Source organism: Ahaetulla prasina, chromosome 3, assembly GCF_028640845.1.
Source record: "Ahaetulla prasina isolate Xishuangbanna chromosome 3, ASM2864084v1, whole genome shotgun sequence".
Taxonomy (NCBI): Eukaryota; Metazoa; Chordata; class Lepidosauria; order Squamata; family Colubridae; genus Ahaetulla; species Ahaetulla prasina.
Window position 1 is genome coordinate 22,174,953 of NC_080541.1, and position 24,123 is coordinate 22,199,075.

General features: G+C 41.6%; 1 protein-coding gene across 2 annotated transcripts in view; it reads left to right on the plus strand.

Moving 5' to 3' along the window:
- The window catches only part of SAMD12 (sterile alpha motif domain containing 12), a 352,834-nt gene extending 329,100 nt beyond the window's left edge, over positions 1-23,734 (plus strand). For both annotated transcript variants that reach the window (XM_058177158.1, XM_058177160.1), the window contains one exon: positions 16,080-23,734. In XM_058177158.1, coding sequence (XP_058033141.1) covers positions 16,080-16,145 — 66 coding nt within the window. In that variant the 3' untranslated portion in view covers positions 16,146-23,734. The remainder of the gene's footprint in view (positions 1-16,079) is intronic.
- The last annotated feature ends 389 nt before the right edge of the window (positions 23,735-24,123 follow it).

Consider the following 24,123-nt stretch of genomic DNA (forward strand, 5'->3'; position numbering starts at 1 on the left):
TGTGAAATTGACTGAGGATAAACGGCACAGCTAGCAGATCGCAAGCATTTAAACCATTGCTCTTTGTTCTTTGTCATGCACATAAAAGTTAAAACAGAGTGAAAGCCTTAACATGTGCAATAAAGTAATGCTCTTCCTTAAAGATTGCCCAACCCATTGTCTGTGCCAGAAAATGCTGTTTGCTGCAATGTGTTTGCTGAGACACAAAGGCCTTTAACCGTGTGATGGCAAAGTCAGCAGGTTTCTTTTTCCCCAGAAGCCTTCTGGGGAATTAAACATCTCATACCGAAGATCCAGCTATTTTCATAAATACAAAGCACCCAGGCAAAATTCTTTCCTACGTTCCTGATTGTTCATCATCAACAAAAAGCAATAAGATTTGAGTTTCATCTTCGTAGATGGAATGCTGTTAAATAACTTTGCATAGAATAGAATATTTTATTGATAGCATATCAATAGAACATTCTAGTCATACCAATCAGATGCTATCAAATATTCTAGTGATAACATCTCATAGCAGTATTCCAGTATTTGAGGGGCTGCGACAAAGAAGAGGGGGTTGACTTATTTTCCAGAAGAATAGAATAGAATAGAATAGAATAGAATAGAATAGAATAGAATAGAATAGAATAGAATAGAATAGAATTTTTTTATTGGCCAAGTGTGAGTGGACACACAAGGAATTTGTCTTGGTGCATATGCTCTCAGTGTACGTTCATGCACATGAAGATACGTTCATGAAGAATCATAAGGTACAACACTTAATGATAGTCATGGGGTACAAATAAGTAATCAGGAAACAATCAATATCAATATAGATTATAAGGATACAAGCAACAAAATTACAGTCATACAGTCATATGTGGAAGGAGATGAGTGATGGGAACGATGAGAAGATTAATAGTAGTGCAGATTTAGTAATAGTTTGACAGTGTTGAGGGAATTATTTGTTTAGCAGAATAATGGCTAAACAAATAATGGCTTCGGGAAGGAACTGTTCTTGTGTCTAGTTGTTCTGGTGTGCAGTGCTCTATAGAGACCTTTTCAGGGTAGGAGTTGAAACAGTTTATGTCCTGGATGTGAGGGGTCTGTAAATATTTTCACAGCCCTCTTTTTGACTCATGCAGTATACAGGTCCTCAATGGAAGGCAGGTTGGTAGCAACTGTTTTTTCTGCAGTTCTAATTATCCTCTGAAATCTATGTCTGTCTTGTTGGGTTGCAGAACCAAACCAGACAGTTATAAACATGGAGATGACAGACTCAATAATAAGGTAAGACAAGAAATAATGGATGGAAACTAATCCAGGAGACAAGCAACTTGGAATTAAGGAGAAACTTCCTAACAGGGAGAACAATTAACCAGTGGAACTGCTTGCCTTCAGAAGTTGTGGGTGTTCCATCCCTGAAGTTTTTAAGAAGAGACTGGGCAGCCCCTTGTCTGAAATGGTATAGTGCAGGGGTGAAATCCAGCAGGTTTTGACAGGTTCTGGAGAACCGGTAGCAGAAATTTTGAGCAGTTCTGAGAACCAGCAACGGAAATTTTGAGTACTTTGGAGAACCGGCAAATACCACCTGTGGCTGGCCCCAGAGTGGGGAGGGAATGAAGATTTTGCAGTATCCTTTCCCTGGAGTGGGGTGAGAATGGAGATTTTGCAGTATCCTTCCCCTGCCATGCCCATCAGGCCACACCATGCCCACAAAGCCACGCCCACAGAACTGGTAGTAAAAAAAAATTGGATTTTACCACTGGTATAGGGACTCCTGCTTGAGCAGGGGGTTGGACTAGAAGACCTCCAAGGTCCCTTCCAGCTCTATTCTGCATTTGAGATCCCCAATTTAAGAATATTTTATTTGACCAAGCGTGACTGGACACACAAGATAATTGGTCTCCGGTGCAGAAGCTCTCGATATGCATGGAAAGCAACAAGGTACTAATAATCATAATAATGATACCAATAAGATGGGGTGGTAGAGAAGATGAGAAGGATAATAATAGCGTAATACTACGGCTATACAATATGGTAAATATATTTAAAAATAAAGCAATACTGTGAGGATTAGGTATATAGCAAAGTGATGGCATGAGGGGAAAATCTGTTGATGTCTCTAGTTGTTTTGGCATGCAGTGTAGTGACATCTTCAGGGAAGAAGTTGAAACAATTTATGTCCAGGTATGAGAGGGTCTGCAGATACCTTCTCAGTCCTTCTTCTGACCTGCGCAGTATGCAGGTCTTCTATGGAAGACAGGCTGGTTGCAACTGTTGTTGTTTTTTTGCAGTTGTAACTATCCATTGGATTCTCTACCTGTCCTGTTTAGCTGCTGTACCAAACTAGACAGTTATCAAAGTATAGATGAGAGGCTCAATAATTCCTGGATGTTGTGATTCAAATCGATTTTACATGCCAATGTTGCATTCAGTACGATTGTGCCCTGTGCGTTCTCAAGAGCATTCCCAGGACATTCCTGCTAGGATGAAGACCTGACCAGAGTCTCTGCTATAAGGATGACTTTCAAAAAGTGTGAAATAATTGTGGTGCTTTGTTTAACATGCAGAGTTCATTTGAACAATATACTCTCCTGTCTGCAGTTACTCTGCTTCCCACCATTTAATAAAGAATCAATCCATCTAAGTAATAAATAAAATTAAATAATAATAAATGACATGGTGGCTCAGTGGCTAAGACCCTCAGCTTGTCGATCGAAAGGTTGGCAGTTCAGCGGTTTGAATTTCTAGTGTCTCCTAACGCGGTGAGCTCCCTTTACTTGTCCCTGCTTCTGCCAACCTAGCAGTTCGAAAGCAGGTAAAAAATGCAAGTAGAAAAATAGGGGCCACCTTTGTTGGGAAGGTAACAGCGTTCCATGCGCCTTTGGTATTGAGTCATGCCAGCCACATGACCACAGAGACGTCTTCGGACAGCGCTGGCTCTTCGGCTTTAAAACAGAGATGAGCACCAGCCCCTAGAGTCAGGAACGACTAGCATATATGTGCAAGGGGAACCTTTACCTCTACTTTTAAGTAATAAAGAGTAGATAAGGAACTGGTGCAAGCATTGATTAACATGTTAGTCTGGGAACAGGGAGATCAGGTTGAAGTCCACCCACAATCAATCCATTTCAATCCATCTAGGCATTTGACTTGCACGTAGTCATTTCTATCAGGAATTTTCCATTTTTACTTCTTGTTATGTAAATGGACTTCAATACTTAATAATTTAATTGAATGCATATTTAATATATATAATCATTTACTGGCATTACTAGGTCATTATATGTCTGAAAGACAAGTTTTATCACAGTGAAAGAAGTATGTTTTATTTTCTACCATGGTTACCATTCATTTTCTCCACCCACCCTACTGAGGACTATTACCAACAAGGAAAATAGGAGGAGAAAGTATTATGTAGGCTGCTTGAAGCTCCCTGGGGAAAGATGAGATATGAATCTAACAAATAAGTAAATTGAGTGGGAACATCCTACACACAGTCCTTCTCAACCACACCTTTCCTGGAAGAGTTTTCTAAAGGGAGGCAATTCTTGACTACCAACCTCTCTTCTCGAATTGTAGACAGTCCCCATTTTCAGATGCATCACAGGTCTGGCAGCCTGTTTTTTGCAGGATAGCATTTCATGCAAGCTACTCATTAAGATACAATCGTCGGTACAATTGCACTGTGTGCTGGCACACCCACTATGCTAAGCTGTGGTTTGCTGAACCGTAGTTTGTTGGATAAAGCATAATTAGTTGGGCTCACATCACCACGCATGAAGTCATTGACTGTGTTTTTTTGAAAAACAATGGTTGGTTTGATGTTACATCTTAGATATGTAATGTGAATTAAAATCAAACAATCCATAACATTCACATAGTAGGATGATGTCAATGTTCTCAAGAAGATCCTGAGTTGAGAAGAACACGGATCTTCCTAAGACAGCGGCGGTTGGCAGTGATTCAACCTCAAAAGCTGATGCTGATCTTTTGAGAGAAACATATTGGCTGCCATTTGCACTGAACTGCTATTTCTTTGAACATCTGCTGTTTCCTACGGTAGAAATGGGTAAAAGGAATTGTGTGGCTAGGGCCAAGTCTTCCTCTTCTCTGGAGCTCTTTGTTCTCCTCTATTATTCCGCCAATTCATTTCTCTATTCTTCAGTTTGATCCAAAGAAGTAACACCAGCCTCTTCAGGCTATGGAATTTGAACACTAACAGGAAAATTTGCACATTGCATTTGATTTGTATCATAGAATATCTGCCTTTTGAAAATGGCTTCCCATCTCTTCCCAAAAAAAATATTTTAGCATTTTAGTTTGGCACTGTAATGAGTTCATTTACTAGAGCAGGGGTCTTCAACTTTGGTCCCTTTAAGACAAAGCTGGCTGAGGAACTCTGGGAGTTGAAGTCCACAAGTCTTAAAGGGACCAAGGTTGGAGACCCCTGTACTAGAGTGTAGGCCCAAATAACATTGTGGGAGGCAATTCTGGTTGCACCCACCACGTTACAAAAAATATGTTATGACTTTGGAAAAAGTGCAAAGAAGAGCTTCCTATAAATGGTGATAGGAGGGGAGAGATCCAGCCTTCGCCCACTGTTTACTGGGTTCCGCGGGGCTCGGTATTCTCTCCGCTCCTGTTCAACGTTTATATGAAGATGCTGGGTGAGATCATCCGTCACCATGGACTGATGTATCACCAATATGCTGGTGATACTCAGCTGTATGTCTCAGCCTGTGGTGAGTTAAGTGATGCCGTGTCCTCCTTCTTGCAGTGCCTGGAGACTGTTAGGGGCTGGATGGGGAGCAACAGGTTGAAACTAAATGCTTGCAAGACCGAGTGGCTCTGGGTTTGGGGTTCTTTGACTCTCAGGGAGAATTGCCAACTTTGGTCTTGGATGGGGTGGCACTATCCCAAACAGACCCTTGTGGTTCTCCTGGATTCACGACTCCTGCTCGAAGAGTAGCAGGAGTGGCAGTTGTGGCCAGGAGGGCTTTGTGCAACTGCAGGTTGTGCACCAGTTACGCCCTTTCCTGGACCAACAGTGCCTACACACAGTCACTTATGCCCTAGCCACTTCCAGTCTTAACTATTGCAACGCGCTCTACATGGGGCTGCCCTTGAAGAGCATCCAGAAGCTCCAGTTGGTGCAAAATGCAGCGACCAGCATGGTTTTGTGCAGACCCCAGTGTGCACATGTATCACCTCTCCTGCATTGGTTGCCGATTTGCTTCCAAGTGCAATTTAAGCAGTGGTGGGATTCAAACAATTTAACAACCGGTTTTTTGCCCTAATGATTTCTGCCAACAACCAGTTCACCAAACTGCTCAGAAAGTTAACAACCGGTTCTCCCGAAGTGGTGCGAACTGGATGAATCCCACCACTGAATTCAAGGTGCTGGTTGTCACCTTTAAAGCCCTTCATGGCTTGGGACCAGGTTATTTGAGGGACCATCTCTTGCCGGTCACACCTACCCAACCCATCAGAACAGAGAGGCAAGGAATGTTGCAGGTCCTGTCTCTGAGGGAGACACAACTGGTGGGACCCAGAAGAAGGGCCTTCTCCATGGTGGCTCCATCTATCTGGAACATCATTCCCCAGATATTAGAATGGTCCCCACTCTAACACTCTTCTGGAAGGTGCTGAAGACCTGAATCTGCCAGTGGGCATGGGAAACCCAGAGCAGGATGGAGCCCATTAAATGGCTTGTGTGATCTGCTATCACCGGGGGGGGGGTGATTATGTTATATTGGTATTATATTAATTTATTTGATTCTTTTTGTTAGTTTTTATTGTTTTAGGTGTGGTTTTATATTCTGTAAGCTGCCTTGAGTCGCCATAGGTGAATAGGCGGCACTATAAATTAAATAAATAAATAAATAAAACTAAGATGATTAAGGGCCTGGAGACAAAAACATATTGTTCTGTCCCCCTTGCCTCAGTCCGAGCGATGACTTAATTAGACGGCACAATCAGCTCTGGCAGCAAGCGTCTGCCAAGTGTTTCTGTTATCTCTCTTGATGAGTCAACCAGGAACAAACAGTACTTCAGCTCTAGTTAAGCAGTTGATTTGCTTGCTACGAAAAGGTATGGTAGCCCTTGCTGCTTTTATATCCTGTGGGGTGTGGCTCCATGACTCAGCACTTCCTAGGCCTGCCCCACCCCTGCTTCTGTTGTTCCCGCCTCTCCTGCCTATGAAACCTAGGGTCCAGCCAGGCCTGATTGCCATCAGCAGGTCATCTACTCCACCTGGCCTGCCTCTGGCTTCTGGAGCTGAGCCAGGGAAGCCGGTGCTCTCGAGGTAAGTCCTGATGGCCCTTCCCCCTCACTTTCCGAGTCACTTTCTGGCAGGGGGCCAGCTCGGGGGGCGCAGACACAACACATATGAAGAAAGTTGCAGGAATTGGGTATGGCTGATCTAGAGAAAAGGACTGGGGTGACGTGATAGTCATATTCCAATATTTGAGGGGCTGCCACAAAACAGAGCGGGGTCAACTTACCCGTATTTTTCAGAATATAAGACCGGAGTATAAGACGCACCTTAGTTTTTGGGGAGGAAAATAAGAAAAAAGCTGATTGGCAGGTGGATTGGCCTCCCGGAATACCCTCAATCAGCTGTTCCCAGAGGTGAATTTTAGCAACACGTTCCTTGGTTGTGAGTTCTGTGCCTTGCTTTTTTTGGCTTTTTTTTTCTGCCTCTGAAAGCCTCCAAAACAGAACTCCAGAAAAAAAGCCTCTGAAGCTCTATTTGGGAGCTTTTTTTCTGAAGCTCTGTTTGGGGGCTTCTTTTCTGAAGCTTCTTTCAGCCTCTGAAACCTCTGTTTGAGAAACTGGGTGGGGCTACATTCGGAGTGTAAGACACACCCTGATTTTCACTCTCTTTTTTTGGGGGAAAAGTGCGTCCAGTATTATTTTTGGTATTTTCCAAAGCACCAAAAGACAAGTCAAGAAACAATGGATGGAAACTAATCAAGGAGAAAAACAATCTGGAATTAAGGAGACGTTTCTTAACAGTTCTGATTGATGAATAAAATTTAAGTGCCCATGTTCTAAGAAGCATATCATGCTGGCACAGGCTTTGGTAGAGGTGATGCCACAGCATCGGTTGCATACATCACCATAAGCTGAAATAAACATTGCAATATTTTGATGCACCGTGAACATTGTATCTAAGTAATTAATTTTGGGTGGCAGCATAAATAAAGACGGCATCCGGATGCATTCTAATACCAGTAGCCTATTAAACCATAAATCTCCCTTTTCTTCATTCCATAGCCATCAGAGTACGTTAAAATTAAATTTTAATTTGCATCCTGGTTATGAATACAAAAAAATGTAATTCGTAGAATAGCAATCTCAAAGTCAGGGACTGGAAAAAGCAGACAGTGGTCTCTGCAAAAGGGTACAAGCTATTCTTTCTTTGTCTCCTGCCTCTCCCCTTCCATCTCTCTTAGTTTTATCTTGATAAAATCATCAAAGCTTCCTCTTTTGACACAAACTCAGCAAAAAGGGTTTTTCATCAGGAAAGTGAGAATTCTGAGTCGTGTGTTGCTCTATTTTACTATTTAAAGGGCTGCCGCAAAGACGAGGGGGGGGGGGTCAACCTATTCTCCAAAGCACCTGAAGGCAGGACAAAGAAGCAACGGATGGAAACTAATCAAGGAGCGAAGCAGCCAAGAATTATGGAAAAATTTCCTGACAGTTAAGAGCAATTAATCAGTGGAAGAACTTGCCTCTGGAAGCTGTGGGTGCTCCAACACTGGAGGTTTTTAAGAAGGGATTGGACAACCATTTGTCCGAAATGGTATAGGGTTTCCTGGTTGATCAGGGGATTGGACTAGAAGACCTCCAAGGTCCTTTCCAAGTCTGTTATTCTGTTATTGAGGATCGGGCATAGAGAATATAGTTTGTATTAGTTGTGGATCATAGAACAATAAACTTCAACTGATCGTATTTGGAAAAGGCAATTTGTTGAGAGCATCTGCCAGGACTTTCATACAGCCCAAAGAACTTCAACTCAGAATTTAAGGCTGTGGGGTTAGATTGCTTGGCATTTGCATACAAGAAAGTCCTGCTAGATAGAGGGATGCCAATGGCTTATGGACACTGGTTTGTAGAATCATAAGGGAGCTCGGAGGTCTTTTAATTCAACCCCCTGCCCAAGTTAGGAGACCTTATTACATCTCTAAGAAATGGCTCTCCAATGTTTTCTTGAAGATCTCCAGCATTAGAGTATCCACAACTCCAGTAAACAAGCAGTTTCATTGATTAATTGTTCTTAACTGTCAGGACATCCTTCCTTAGTTCAATATTCTGTCAGCACCACATGCAAAATAGGCAACCATTTTCAAAGGTATCTTTGCATCAGGATTATTGAGGCCGAACAGTTCTATTTACTAAGGCAAAAAAGAAAAAAAAGAACACAATAATCCAATGTTTTCCAACCTCAGCAACTTTCAGAGGCACGGACTATTGCAATTACCCAGTGCTGGCTGGGGAATTCTGGGAATTGCAGTCCACAGTTCTGAAAGTTGCTGAGGTTGGGAAACTCTGCAATAATCTCTCTCTCCTTGTCTCTCTCTCCCTCCTTCTCCCTCTCCCTCTCTCCATCCCTCCCCCTCCCCTTCTCCCTCTTTCTCTCTCTCCCTCCCTCTCCTTCCCTCCCTCTCCCAGTCTCTCTCTCTTCCCTTTCCCCTCTATGATCTATGATCTTCTTATCTGCCATTCTGGCAGAATCAAGAATCTGCAAAAAGCAGGAGTATTGAGTATTTGAACCTCTTATTATTTAGGATGTGATTTTTGAAATTGTGGGTGTGGCATTATCAGAAACCTGGGAACTTCTTGCAAAATGCAAAGGAGTAGCAGCTTTAAAGACACAATTTCTGTAAAGGATGTGGCAATTAAAGGAGAAAGAATTATGCTTCTCTTTCTCATCCCTGAGGGGGCTCAGAGTTTCCAAGTGTTATAATTCTCCTTACAAAACAAAAAGTTTCATATTTATCTAAAATCCCTAGAAAAACAGGGCAGTTCTGCTGAATCAACATATAAGTAGTCAGAGTTTGGTGTCTGGTCTGAACTGATCATGTCCATTCCACCCCAATGAAAAACAAAGATCTGAGAAATTAAGGGTGACATCTAGTTTACATTTGCAATAAACACTGGGTCCTGGTAACAGGTATGAGCAGATGGTTTAATCCTCTTCAATTCTGGCCCATCTTCTACAGGGCTACTTATTCTTCCTGCCAGGCAATGTTCAAGTTCTGATCCATCTTAGCTTTGACTGAATGTTGCAGCTACTGTTTCTCAACCTTGGCAGGTTTAAAGTATGTGGAATTCCCCAGCATGATTTTACTTCAATCGATGTTTGAATTCAATAGGATCAAGCATGGTATCCTTATGGGTTGGCTATGGGAACTGGGATGGGCAACACTGTATTGTGTTGGTGTGGGATCATTTGAGACTGGTCATTTGTGCTTGACTGAAAACTCTGGGTTGATTTGTTCAGTTATTCACCGGTTTGTATTTCTCTAATACTCTTAGTCAGTGGTGGGATTCAGCCAGTTCGCACCTATTCGGGAGAACCGGTTAACTTTCTAAGCAGTTCGGACAACCGGTTGTTGGAAGAAATCTCATTTTGTTTTGTTTTTTCACTTTACAGGGCTAATCCTGTAAGGAAGGCAGGAAGGAAACATTCTGGTGTTGTTTCTAGCCTAATCTTTATTGCCCTGCTTACAGAAACTGCCTCTCTGGTAACCCTTATTACATTGTAACAGCTAAGGAGACGCGCCCATCAACGTGAGTGACATTGAGTTGGCTATGCCCACACGGTCACATGACTACCAAGCTATGCCTACCCAGCTGGTCATTAGGGGTTGTTAAATTATTTGAATCCCACCACTGATTATAAATGGTTATCAGAATGAGATTGACTTAATGGTTTTTAAAGTTCAGTGACTGACTATCCTTATCTGGAATAAAGCTGACCACACCTCTTAAAAATAATTTCACTAAAATCTTTTAGTGTTCTTAAAAGATGTTAATGATGAGCCTGATAATGAGGCTGAAACATCTGAGGAGTTCAGGATTAGGCTTTGAATGTTAATTTGGTCAATACACACATTTCTGTACCTTTTTTGTCTGATGCCCTTTTTGTGCATTAGTGGCAGTGGTGGGATTCAGCCAATTCGCACCACTTCGGGAGAACTGGTTGTTAACTTTCTGAGCAGTTTGGCAAACTGGTTGTTGGAAGAAATCATTAGGGTAGAGAACCGGTTGTTAAATTACTTGAATTCCACCACTGCTCTTAGTGTATTAAAGGTAAAGGTTTTCTTGTCCAGTTGCGTCCGACTCCAGGGCACGGTGCTCATCTCCATTTTTTTGGTTGAGGGATCCAGCGGTTCTTGGTCATGTGAGTAGCATGCTATGTACCAAAGAAGCATGGAACACTCTTACCTTCCCACTGAAGTGGTACCTATTTATCTACTTGCATTTGCATGATTTCGAACTGCTAGGTGAGCAGGAGCTGGAGCAAGTAACGGGAGCTCACTCCATTGCACAGCACTCAGGTCTCGAACCTGGGCTGTCAGTTTTCAAGTTGACAAGTTCAAAGTCTTTAACAACAGAGCCATCAGGCCCCCATCCTAACATACTCTTTTATTTTATATTAATTCATACTAATTTATATGAATTGATCCTACTTTTTCTCCAGGAATTTAGGATGACTTAGCTGAATATTGTTGTGTCTGCGCCCCCCGAGCCGGCCCTGCTGCCAGAAAGTGACTTGGAGCTGGGCCTGCTGCCAGAAAGTGACTTGGACAGTGAGGGCGAAGGGCCGTCAGAACTTACCTCGGGAGTACCGGCTTCCCTGGCTCAGCTCCAGGAGCCAGAGGCAGGCCAGGTGGAAGAGATAATGAGGCCTCTGTCCCCTGACTTTCCCCCCCCCAGGCCACGCCTGCAGACCCAGCTGACGGCAATCAGGATTGGTTGAACCCTAGGTTTTGTAGGCAGGAGAGGAGGGAACAACCGAAGCAAGGGTGGGGCAGGCCTAGGAAGTGCTGAGTCATGGAGCCACACACCACAGGATATAAAAGGCAGCGAGAGCTGCTGTGTCTCTTTGTAACAGGCAAATCCACTGATTAAGAGCTGAAGTTTGTTTCTGGGTGACTCACCAGCGTCGTGGAAGATAACGGAGGCTCTTGGCAGACACTGGCTATTCTGCTGCCAGAGCTGATAGTGCCGGCTAATTAAGCCAGCATTCGGACGGAGGCGAGGGAGGACAGAACAAATATCCACAAAATGTATCTGTGGATCCAAATTTGTAATTTGGTAGATTTATGCATCCCATAAGTAACATGTTATCCCAAGAAAAGTTCCAGAATCCCTTGATGTATATATGGTAAGAGGAAAGGGACCAAGCAACATATTACAATAGATATTAATGTGGGAAAAAAACTGCATGGCACTTTTCTGTCTATATACTCACAATGCTTTTGCTAAAAAATATACATCAGGCAGCCAAAAATGTAAAGCACCAAAATAAAAAGTTCAAAGAAGCCTAAAGGACTGAGATTAATACTCCAGATTTTTGAATCAGACAAAGTTTCAATAGAAGAGAATGCATGTAGCTCAAGGTTGAACTGTGGAATCCTTGCTAGTCTTGTTGCTTGCAGACATTTTGTTACCAGACTAGGTAATGTCTTCAATGCTGAAAGGGAGTAGATTTTGTTCTCTGTTTATATTCAATGGCTTGCCCTGCTATTTGTTGGTGGGAGGAGGGTTATTTTCTCCTTCATAGTGTCTTGCTTAGGCTGTTGTTTACTACTTGCTTTCTGAGTTGATAAATCTTTGATTAGGGTATGGTTTACTTCTTCATTATTTGTCTGGTGTTACTCCTGGTCCTAATTCCTGTTTAATTTAGGTGTTGATCATTGGTGAAGAAGTGTTCTGGTATTTTTTAACTTTTTCTATTGTCTCTTTTGAATGGTGTGTAAATGTTCTTTATCTTTATGTGCCTTTTGACGGCTGGATTCAATTCATCTGGTTCAAACTAGATGTGTGTGGGGCTCTGAGAATCTGCCTTGTTGAGATAGCAAAGACGCAATCATTTTTTGTTTCGCACAAAATGAGGAATCAGGAGAGATGCGTTTCCTTCTCTACAATTAGCAGGTGAATAGTCCTCCCCTTCTCTACTCATAGCACATTCTGCAAAGGGAGCAGGTGCATTGAGAGTCTTAATGACATCAGTACCATTTTAGGGTACAAGGGCGAAGTCATCTGTCCTTATAAAATGTTACAATATAGAAAAATTGACTCTTTTGACCAGATTTTGAACTGCAACGGGCTACACAAAATGCTATAAACCATTTGTTTGTTTGATTGATTGATTGATCCACTCTGGAAATACTGCTGCAGCATAGTCCTTCCAGGCCAGCTTGATCTCAGCCATTAAATATTATTCTTACAATCCTATATGCAAGCTTTCTTATAATCATTGAATATACTATAAAACGATAGTTGAATTTCTCAGCTGAAGTCAGTGCAGATGGCTGAAGGGAAGGGGTATTCTCCAGGGAATAATAAGAGTGTCAGGGTTCCAAGTATCGCCCCCAACAAAAGAAAATGCCGAGGCTTGAGTTTTCTCAAAGCTCAATTTTATTAGAAATGTCATATGGGTACAGCTGGGAATACCCGAATCTGAAAGTTTCCAGGTTTTCCCTACCCAAATGAAAGTTCAAGTCCTTGCCCAACACCCACATATCCATCACATGGTCAAATCAAAGCACCATCCCAACTGGAGATGCCTCCCAGTTCCAGCCGTTCAGGTGCAGGGCAAGATGCATCCTCATCCTCTTCTGAGAAAGGAATGTTATTTTGACTACATATCACCCATACTCTATGCATTCCCCCCTCCCAGTTTTCCCACAGTAGTAAATGTGGCAGGCCTGAAGATCCAATGAAAAAGATGGCTTCCAGGCCTGACAAAGAGGTCTTAAGCTTTGCTTTCTGATTAGAAGACATGGAAATAATCCTTTTCTGTCAGGTCCACTTTCCTGTGGCCCAAAAGATACATCATGGTAAGTCAAGCTACTATTCTGTTGAATTTACTAACCACCTACAGATACCTACAGCCTCTCTCTGGTTCTATAACATATTCTTGTTTCATTTTCATACTACTTCCCTATCCAGCGTTGAGCTGTTCACAGCCACCTTTGAATTTAGGCATCGATATGCTTATTAGAGAATTGCTTTGTCGAATTAAAAATGCATAGAGGGATGTCTCAATTTGCACACGGGAGCAGGGGTGAAATCCAGCAGGTTCTGACAGGTTCTGGAGAACCAGTAGCAGAAATTTTGAGTAGTTCAGAGAACCAGTAGTGGAAATTTTGAGTAGTTCGGAGAACCGGCAAATACCACCTCTGGCTGGTCCCAGAGTGGGTTGGGAATGGAGATTTTGCAATATCCTTCCCCCAGGAGTGAGGCAGGAATGGAGATTTTGCAGTATCCTTCCCCTGCCATGCCCACTAAGCCACGCCCACCAAGCCATACAACGCCCACCAAGCCACACCCATAGAACCGGTAGTAAAAAAAAATTGGATTTCACCACTGCACGGGAAGTATACAAATTGTACTTGCTTGGCAGGGTGTTCTTAACGCAGGAAGTTCTGAGCAGCCTTCTGCTGATTTTCCACCGTTCGGTAAAAAAATCAGAATCAAGAAGAACCTCAACCTTAACGTGACCCATGGGAAATTGTTGGAACCCGGAAACTTTCTTGCTTTTACCCTGTCGCTGGATGGCATCTTGGCAGGCAGCCACTTTTGCCTGAAGCAGTAAGTCTCTTAATACTATTCCTGCTGAGCCATTCTTGGCAGGCTGGGATCCACGGCTTTTCAGAGTGTATATTTTATTTATCAGTGATTTCTTATCAAGCACAGTGTATTGGTAGAACACTTTTAGGCAGAGGGTCTAATTACAGTTTTTAGTACATTTCTTGCTGGATGAGGCGGAGTTTGCAGAAACAAAGGGAAGTGTCAGTGTTTAACTTGCTCTTGGAAACTGACAGCTGTCCTTATTTTAGGCATCATCTGATATGCTCTGTCCATTAATAACATGCTTCTTTGTTGAGTTTTCTTTTTTAAAAAAATGAAATGGCCAAAGACAACAAGGTAATGCTCCGAAGCCTGACGTCCTAGAATAACTTGAAAGAACTTTTTCGTTTGTATCTTGTTTGGAACCAGTTAGAAAAGGGCCCATGAAAGCAGAAAAAATGTAGTTTGTAGAAATGAAATTGGGTACACTGTTATTTATATGTATATATGTAAATAAATTAATATTAGACTTGTATGTATAAAGGATACATTGAAATAAGGGATTAAAAATGTACAAGTAAGAAATGATTAACCGTTGGGAAATTGTTGGAAAGAAACTATTATTCAAAGATTCTTTTTTGTTTTTTGAAAAATGTTTAATAGAAATTATTTTAAAAAGAAAGAAAGAAAAGAAAAAGGCCCATGGAAATTACAAGGCTATTGCTTATTTCTTTTTGTTCTGAGAAGAAGAAGAAAAAAGTTTTTATCAGACATTGAAAAGTCATTGAAAAGTTATTTATCAGATATGGAGAATGCACTTGATGTGCCTCAAGAAAAGCTCACGTGGAAAATAGGTCATCCTTTCCTGATTAGGGCTTTTTCCAGTGGTGGGTTTCAAAATTTTTTACTACCGGTTCTGTGGGCGTGGCTTGGCGGGCATGGCAGGGAAGGTTAGTGCAAAATCCCCATTTCCTCCCAATCAGCTGGGACTTGGGAGGCAGAGAATAGATGGGGGCGGGGCCAGTCAGAATTTTTACTACCGGTTCTCCAAACTACTCAAAATTTCCGCTCCCAGTTCTCCAGAACTGGTGAGAACCTGCTGAAATCTACCTCTGGTTTTTTCAAGCAGAGTTAGTGTCTCATTAACTTCTCTGGGACATTTTGCCCTTTTCAAATAACTGAATGGCAGCTGCTTCTTACTCAAAATCTGTGGGGAGAATATATCATCTCCCAAGTCATTTCTATCTGGTTGTCTAATAGCTTAGAAAAATAGCATTCCATGAATGGCAGATTTTGTGTTAGAATAGCAGAGTTGGAAGTGTTCTGTCCCCCCTCGCCTCCGTCTGAGCAATGGCTTAATTAGCCGGCACTATCAGCTCTGGCAGCAAACTAGTGAGCGTCTGCCAAGTGACTCTGTTATCTCCCTTTATGCCGATGAGTCACCCAGGAATAAACAGTACTTCAGCTCTAGTTAAGCAGTTGATTTGCCTGCTACGAAGAGGCATAGCAACCCTCGCTGGTTTTATATCCTGTGGGGTGTGGCTCCATGACTCAGCACTTCCTAGGCCTGCCCCACCCCTGCTTCTGTTGTTTCCGCCTCTCCTGCCTACGAAACCTAGGGTTCAGCCAGGCCTGATTGCCATCTTTTGGGTGTCTGGAAGCTTTCAGATTCAGGTTTTCCCAGATGTGCCAATATGACATCTCCAATAAAATGGAACTTTGAGGAAACTCAAGCCTCGGAGTCTTCTTTCATTGGGGGTGTTACTTGGAACCTTGACATAATACTGAGAATAATGTTCAAGTCAAGACAGATGGCAGTGGGACCTAGATAATCTTGGGGGGGAAAAGTTCTTGAATTGGAAACCAAATATAAATCCCAGCTCTGAAAGTAGATTAGAAGTGCCAGGAAGATAACATGGACATATTGTGTGGTGACCTTGACTGGTGCTTAATTTAAGGAAGACTGCCTTCTAAAATGTCAGGGGGTATAGGGGAAGAATGGGAAAAATAATTATCCGGGAGCACATAAGATGTGGGTCCTTGGTGCTCTCTGAGTTTAGTAGTTTTCTTGAAGATGTTTCATTACCAAACTAGGTAACATCATCAGTACTAGAAGGAAGTGGGGTTTACTCTTTTTTTTTTTAAAGCTTTAATGCAGGTCTGAACTTTGATTGGAAAGGACCATTCAGCCATCTGCTCAGTCTGAACAAAAATACGTTGCAGTTGATTCAAACTCAGCTTGTAATTTACTCCTCTCTTTTCTTTCTCCTCTGTTTTAATAGCCTCGACAGAGAGTTCCCCATAAACCTCACCAACCTCTAAAGCGGCGGTCCTGCCAGATGATATAGAAGCGAACTTTTCCATCTGAAAGAATGATAGTAATATTTTTTTAAAAGAAACCTAAGAAATGGCACTGCCAGAAGACAACAGCCACCAAGAACTGGACCCAAATCCAACTGATCTGGTTAACACGATAAGTATTGAATAGCCTCTGATTCGCTGATGGAATCCCAGCGTGACATGTAACCAACAATAGAACTCTTTCCACCTAATAGTTGGTGGGGTTTTTTTTAACACCGGAAAACTGTTTCCAGTTTCATCACTGTGCGTGAACTTTATATTCCCATTAGGGAACTCTTTGTGACCTTCACTAAAGAGGTTTGGGTTTAATTGAGTTTTGTTTTTAGCATGGCAAACAATGGATTATATTATATATGCAGATTGCATGGTGTTTTTTATGGGACCGGTAGTTCCAATTCCGCACATCCAAATGTTCACCAATAACCCTTTTCCCTAGCCCCCGATAGGAACGTAGAAATATTTTGTGTTAGTGATACACGGAATGATATCCTGTTTTACGGTATCTGCAATCCATACATGGTCTCCACACAGACATTCTAGCCAATTTGGTGTGTTATGGGAATGTTTCAGGTACCTGCATTGAGATTTATACCTTTGCGTGACTCACCATGTACATTGCTTCAGTAGCAAAGTTGGCTTGGTAGCTCACCTGGATATTGTCATGGCTGTTTTGACTCTCCACTTGTAGAAGTAGTAGAATGAGAGCACGTATGTTCCTTTACTGCACCTACTCTCCAAAACGACAAGTAAGATTATATTTCTGTTGCTTTGATGCATGTTAAATAATAGAGAAGAAATTAATGGAGATAAAAGATTGCTGTCTTGTTGCAAGAATCCCCTGCAATTGAAGACACATGTAACATTTCAGTAGCAACGTGGCCAGTCCGAAAACATTCTCATTGCACACTGTAGAAATGCAGAGTTTTCTACTACACAGTCGTAGCAAAAGCCAGCTATAAAAAGCGCTGATCGGTTAGCATAGGTGAGTTATTTCTGGCTGTTTAAAATGCTTGCTTGTTTTCGATAGAACAGACAAAAATACAAATAGCGAACTGATAAATGATTACTGTCTTACTCCATAAGCCATTTTAATTCTTTTTTCCTTTGAAGGCACATGCCCCATTTAAAGTAGTATAAACAGAGTAACAGATTGAGCTTTGGGCTTGCTAGTAGTGCAAAGCAAGGGTGAAATTCATCCGGTTCCTACTGGATTGCACGATACAGTAGGGCCGACTGCGCGAAGCTCCGCCCACCCACATGGACGTCATAATGTCCCTCTTTTGAGATGATTTTCAGCCTCTGCGCATGCGCAGAAGGCTTTGCGGCACACGCAGATTTGTGAACCAGTAGGGAAGGTAAGTGAATTTCACCCCTAGTGCAAACCTATTATAGTGAGTACCCACTACTGTGTTAGTGGTATATTTATCTTCCCTCCTGGAAGTGACTCATTGAAAATTAGAACGTCTGCTTTTTAGGGTGCATCTAGAGAAATGTTAAAGATAATGAAGGCAGACCACAACTTTTTGCAGGAAAATAGGGTGATTGTCCATCAAGATCTTCCTAGTTTCTTTCTAAAATAGAATTGCATTTGTTCAAGTATGTTCTTAAGCAGTTCTGCCCAATGACATTTTCTTCCATTGACATCCAACTGAGTCTTGGGATTCACTTTTTGTTGTTGTTGTTGTTGTTCATCTGGTGTGCCATATTGACCTCAAATTCTTTTTCAATCAGCTATCAGCCAGAGTGAGCAAGCCAAAATTTCACAGGCCAAGGATATGTTGAAATCTCAATCATCTTGAATAGTGCACTTAAGGATAATTTATGCTACAGATAGGTATCCACAAATATATTATGTTTTGAATCTATCTTGACCCTCAGCTTTATACCTGAGATCTGTTTGGGGGGGTTTTTTTGCTCTCACAAACGAGTTTGAACAGAAATGTTTACTTTTCACATAACTGTAGCCGGCTTAAGACTGTTGCAACTAAAATGAGCTCTGCTCTCCATTATTCTTTGTCCAGGTTTCCAGAACACGGCAGGTTGTGGTTTAATTTTTATCCTTACCAATTCTGAGTCAGTGCTTTCCCGTACAACTTTTGTTCCTTCATGTCTTCTGGAAACAAAACCCCTTTCTAGCAAAAAAAAAAAAAAGCATGGTAGCATCCGTAGAAAAGAAGTGTCTGATTCCACTTGTCCCTAAATCAAGCAATGATAGATCTTCAGTTGAACTTTCTCCTGCTTGATAGACTGTTACAAACTTGTGTGGTTTTCACGCACAAACACAGACACACACTTTTGCTGTGCAATTCATACTTTTCAACTTGTCAGTGTTTCAAGATGTACTTGAAGCTATTTTAAGAGAAGAGCGGCTTATGTCCCTGCATGGATCCTGAACTATTCATCTCTATTTCTTCTTTGAAATTTTGTTGAAGATTTCTCCCTAGTCTAAATCAGGGGTGTCAAACTGAAGACCGGGGGGGCAGATCCGGCCCACAGGGTGCTTAGATCCCACCCATGGGGCCACCCTGGAAAGAACGAAGGATCGGCCTCTGGTGCCTCTGCCAGCGAAAATGGGCTCCTGAGCTCCATTTTCGGCTGGGACAGCCTCCTGCAACCCTCTGCCAATGAAAACGGAGCTCAGGAGCCCATTTTCACTGGCAGAGCACTCGGGCCACCACAGGCGCCCTGACACGAGTGACGTCAAGCTGACCACGCCCACCCCAGTCACACCCACCCCAGATCCTTGAGGTCAAACACAACCCTGATGCAGACCTCAATGACATGGAGTTTGACACCCCTGGTCTAGATGTTCCAATGGCTCGTGAAAGCCTTCACAACAGGAGTAAATCCAAAGTCAGTCACGTCTAGACACATTTTAGGTTTCAACAGAACTTTGATATGGATAAACCACTTTCAAGGAGAAATTTTTCTCTGTTGTGATTATTTGTGAAGGTTTTCATAATGTGTTGCCAGCATATGACAGATCACTTTAGTTCCAGGGATGTCCACTCAGTGTAGTTTTTTTAAAAAAAATTGTCAAGATAGGAGCTATTGAAGTTCTGTTTGGTTTTTATGTGTGTTACCATGTGACACACATTCAATCAATCAAGTTTATGACAGTTAAAGACCAGAGATCAGAACAAATTTTAAAAAAACAAAACCTCAAGGAGTATCCAGTTTAAAATTCTAGAATAAAGTAATAAATAACTGGGATAAAATCTATATTAAAATCACAATTTGGCATCCAATCTGTCAGTTACACATAGCCTAACTATACTATAGTATCAATCCTTAAATAGTGAGCCCCATAGTTATTAAATACTAAAATACAAAAGAGTAGTAATGCAAAAGTGATTGCTACATTAGTTGTGTAAAATAGCTATGGTGGATTAATTACCTGTTTCCGATGAATCCCCAGTGCTGCTGTGCAGAATCTGGCCACTTGCACTATAATCACAGTTACACACATTAAAAATGGGCATAGTTTTGCATATTGTGTGTTTCCTCAACTTTTTTTTTTACTGTGCCCTCTAGACATCCTTATTTAGTTATGAGGCTCCTATATTTGCAGTCTTCACAGAGAAAAGATGGTGTGTGTCTTATTACATGAAGAAAAAAAATACGTCCAAATATTAAAAATGTTGGAGCAAGAAAGTAGCAAGGAAAAAGAGCAATAGGATTAAAGTAATATTCCAGGAAAAAAAATCAATTGCTATTAGTCTTAGACAAGACAGTCACCAATATTAAACTCTAACAAAGAACCAGATCTACAATCAGTGCCTCAGATTATTATCAGCTGTGGTGACAAACTTACTTGCATGTGCCTCAGTAGAATTACTACTTAGACTTTTTCAGCACATTTTTTCCCCTTTCATCAATGGTTTATTGTATACACAGGTTCCTTTAATCAGCTTCCTCTCTTAACAATCCATCTGCAGATTCCACTGTCCAAGAAAATAGGTCGAGGCCTGCTAGATCAGATCTCACTGTTAGTCCAACGTAATATTTTCAACTCAGATCAGCTAATAGCCTCTGAACCCGTAGGGCCTAAAAATCTTCATCTGTGCTTCCAGTTTCTGGAATGTATATATCTTAGAGTCCTGATCTCTTCCGTTCCCCTTCAGTTTTCAACAGAATTGTATCTGATACCTGCCTGAAAGAATAATAATAAATTTGACAAGACGGGCCAGAGCAGAGTTCAGATTTTGAATGAAGAAGGTCCTAACTTCAATCACCAGCAACTTAAGTTAATCGAATCTCAGGTAGTAGGACTGGAAAAGACTACAACTGTCAGATCTAGGATGCAAAAATCAGAATGACCACTATATGGCAGTATAAGGTTACGTATTTTTCTGAATCACTACACTAGGGACCAGCACAAAGAAGGACTAGGGGAGACATGATAGCAGTGTTCCAATATCTCAGGGGCTGCCACAAAGAAGAGGGAGTCAAGCTATTCTCTAAAGTACCTGAGGGTAGGACAAGAAGCAATGGGTGGAAACTAATCAAGGAGAGAAGCAACTTAGAATTTAGGAGAAATTTCCTGACAGAACAATTAATCAGTGGAACAACTTGCCTCCAGAGGTTGTGAATGCTTCACCACTGGAAGTTTTTAAGAAAATGTTGGATAACCATTGGTGTAGGCAGGGTCTCCTGCCTGTGCAGGGGGTTGGACTAGAAGACCTCCAAGGTCCCTTCCAACACTATTATTCTATTTTATTTAAAAAAAAATTGGTAGAGCAGCCATGAAGGCCTTGGAAAGGACCATCCAACCTTGTTATGTGTTTGTACCTAGAAAGATAAACATTGTGCAAGCCATGGTATTCTCTGTATTCTATGGAAGTGAAAGTTGGACTTTGAGATAGCAAGATAAGGAAAAAGCATTGACACTTTTGAACCTTAGTGTTGAAGAAGACCCCTGAGAGAATTGTGGGCAGCCCAAAAAACAAATTAATGGATCATTAAACAAATAGACCCCAAGTTCCCACTGGAAGCAGAAATGTTTCCTACGCTGGAGGCTCAAGGAGTCATACTTCAGGCACATTAGATCGAGACTACAATTGAAGTAGTCCTCAACTTACAACATTTAGTGACCGTTTGAAGTTGCAACGGCACTGAAAAAAGTGACTTACGACCATTTTTCACGCTTATGACCGTTGTAGCATCCCCATGGTCACGTGATTTACATTCAGATGCTTGGCAACTGGTTCATATTTATGACAGTTGCAGTGTCCCACATGGGTCATGTGACCCCCTTTTGTGACCGTCTGAGAAGCAAAGTCAAGGGGGAAGCCAGATTGATTTAACAACCATGTTACTAATTTAACAACTGCAGTGATTCACTTAACAGATGTGGCAAGAAAAGCCGTAAAGTGAGATGAAAGTCAGTTAGCAAATTTCTCACTTAGCAACACAAATTCTGGGCTCAGTTGTGGTCATAGGTCGAGGACTACCTGTACTGGGAAAGATGGAGGGAAAGAGAAGAGGACAACTAGCAGCAAAGTAGATAGATTCTGTTACAGTATCAGGGAATACATCATTGGAACACCTGAGAGATCAGATTACAACTAGATCACCATGGAGAAAGTCTGCATCATTACTAGGAATCCAAAATTACCGTATTTTTCGGAGTATACGATGCACCTTTTTCCCCCAGAAAAGAGGGTGAAAATCTGGGTGCGTCTTATACTCCGAATGTAGCCCCGCCCAGCTTCTCAGACAGAGGTTTCAGAGGTTGAAAAAAGCATCAGAAACGGAGCTTCAGAAAAAAAGCCCCAAACGGAGCTTCACAGAGCTTAGGAAAAAAAAACCCAAATGGAGCTTAGAAAAAAAGCCCAAACGGAGCTTCAGAGGCTTTTTTTATGAATTTCTGTTTTGGAGGCTTTCAGAGACAGAAAAAAGTTTTTTTTGAAATGGAATTTCAGAGGCAGGAAAAAAAAGCTCAAAAAAAAAAGCAAGGCACAGAGTTCACAACCAAGGAACCTGTTGCTAAAATTCACCTCTGGGAACAGCTGATTGGGGGTATTCCGGGAGGCCGATCCACCTGCCAATCAGCTTTTTTCTTATTTTCCTCCCCCAAAAGTAAGGTGCATCTTATACTCCGGTGCATCTTATATGCCGAAAAATACGGTATTTGAAGGTACGCCATCAAATCTTTGGTGTCATCTGGTGGTCTTCTATTTTCCTGCATTCCAGATCTGTTAGTTGTAGAAAAGACTTCTGCTTAAGGTTTAGAAGAAATCTTGCTAGTTTGGCGGAGATGATTCTACGTTAGACAGACCAATGATCTTATTCAATATATTCAGTGTCATTTATTCATGTAGCAACAGCAGAAACATAACTGCACGCAGTGAAACTTGAAGCTTCAGTTCTGTTCCTCAATATAAATATTGTCCATTTCCGTGTTTACTTTTCAATATTTGAATACTGTAGCTGCATCTCACCTTACCTTCCATTTAATCTTTTCACAACTGGTTCTTAATATTTTCATTGTGGCACTAGTATTGCTCTTTCCAAATTCTCAAATATCAGTGGCCAGCTATAGCTACTCATTGATTTGATTGTGCAAATCACACTTGCCTGCATGGCTGCTCTTAACTTCTTGAATTTCCCGATGGAGTTCATTTTTGCCCTGCAAAGTTTGAATTCATGTAAACCAATGGTTCTCAACCTTTTCTTCACCTTTTGTGGCCACAGACCATGGCCACCAAGACTTAAGATTTAAGGCACTAGGCTGCACCAAGCCTTGGAGACCCCCTGGGACAACATTGTGTGCCTCCCCCGGGCTCTGTGGGCCACAGGTTGAGAACCACCGATATAAACAATTGATTGGTTTCCTAAGTACCTACACTTCAACTAGAGACCACCTCCAGTAATGCAGAGCCAAACACTTAAATTTACTACTAATACTTTCTAAAGAAATCCCAGCTGCCCAATGTACATTTTGAAGGTCTATGCCTGATCACATTCACTAGAAATTCTGAGAGTTATATTCCCAATCTAGAATATAGGTGCCAGCATGGAGGACTTACTATTAAGCATTTTATTCTGCTTCTTGATGATGATGATGATGCATCCCTACAGGATGAGTTCATTACCAAAAGGTGCAGCAACTATTATTTACGGTTAAATAGGTCTCAAATGTACAAAAATTCTCAGGTGTTACTTTAATCCAAAGCTAGAACTGAACATTGGGTTGTGTACAATAGCTCATATTTTGCTTGAACTTTGGGTGGATAAGCTTCTAAAATGTTTCTCCAAGTTCTACCAAATTTTCTTCTGCTCCATTGTTATTATTGTTGACAACTGCTTTCTTTTAGGATAAAATTAAGCACATCCAAGTGGTTTCAACAGAACAGATGTAAGCCTATGTTTAAGTCTCTGGTTTTTTTAAAAAAAAGTTTTTAACTTCAGCAAGAGTGCATTATTTCATTTAAACCAACAGTTCTTGAGTCTGGTCTCTCATAAAATGACCAGTGGGGAGTATTTATTTCTCATGGGCCTCAGGCAAATATAGAATGCATTCTGACATGCAGTCTGGTCAAATATGTCTTTATTACCATGAAATTAAAATAAAAGTCTGAATAGTTACCGTGTGTGTGTTTGTTAATGGTGTCGGTCATTTCTTTCTAACGTTTTTTCACAGGGTGAGCAAGGGTTTCCCAATAGTAACAAAATCACAAGAGTTGGAAAGGACCTTGGAGCAGGGGTAAAATCCAGCAGGTTCTGACAGGTTCTGGAGAACCGGTAGCGAAAATTTTGAGCAGTTCGGAGAACCGGTAGCGGAAATTTTGAGTGATTCAGAAAAATGGCAAATGCCACCTCTGGTTGGCCCCAGAATGGGGTGGGAATGGGGATTTTGCAGTATCCTTTCCCCTGACATGCCCACCAAGCCCCGCCCACCAAGCCACACCATGTCCACCAAGCCACAGAACCGGTAGTAAAAATATTTGGATTTCACCACTG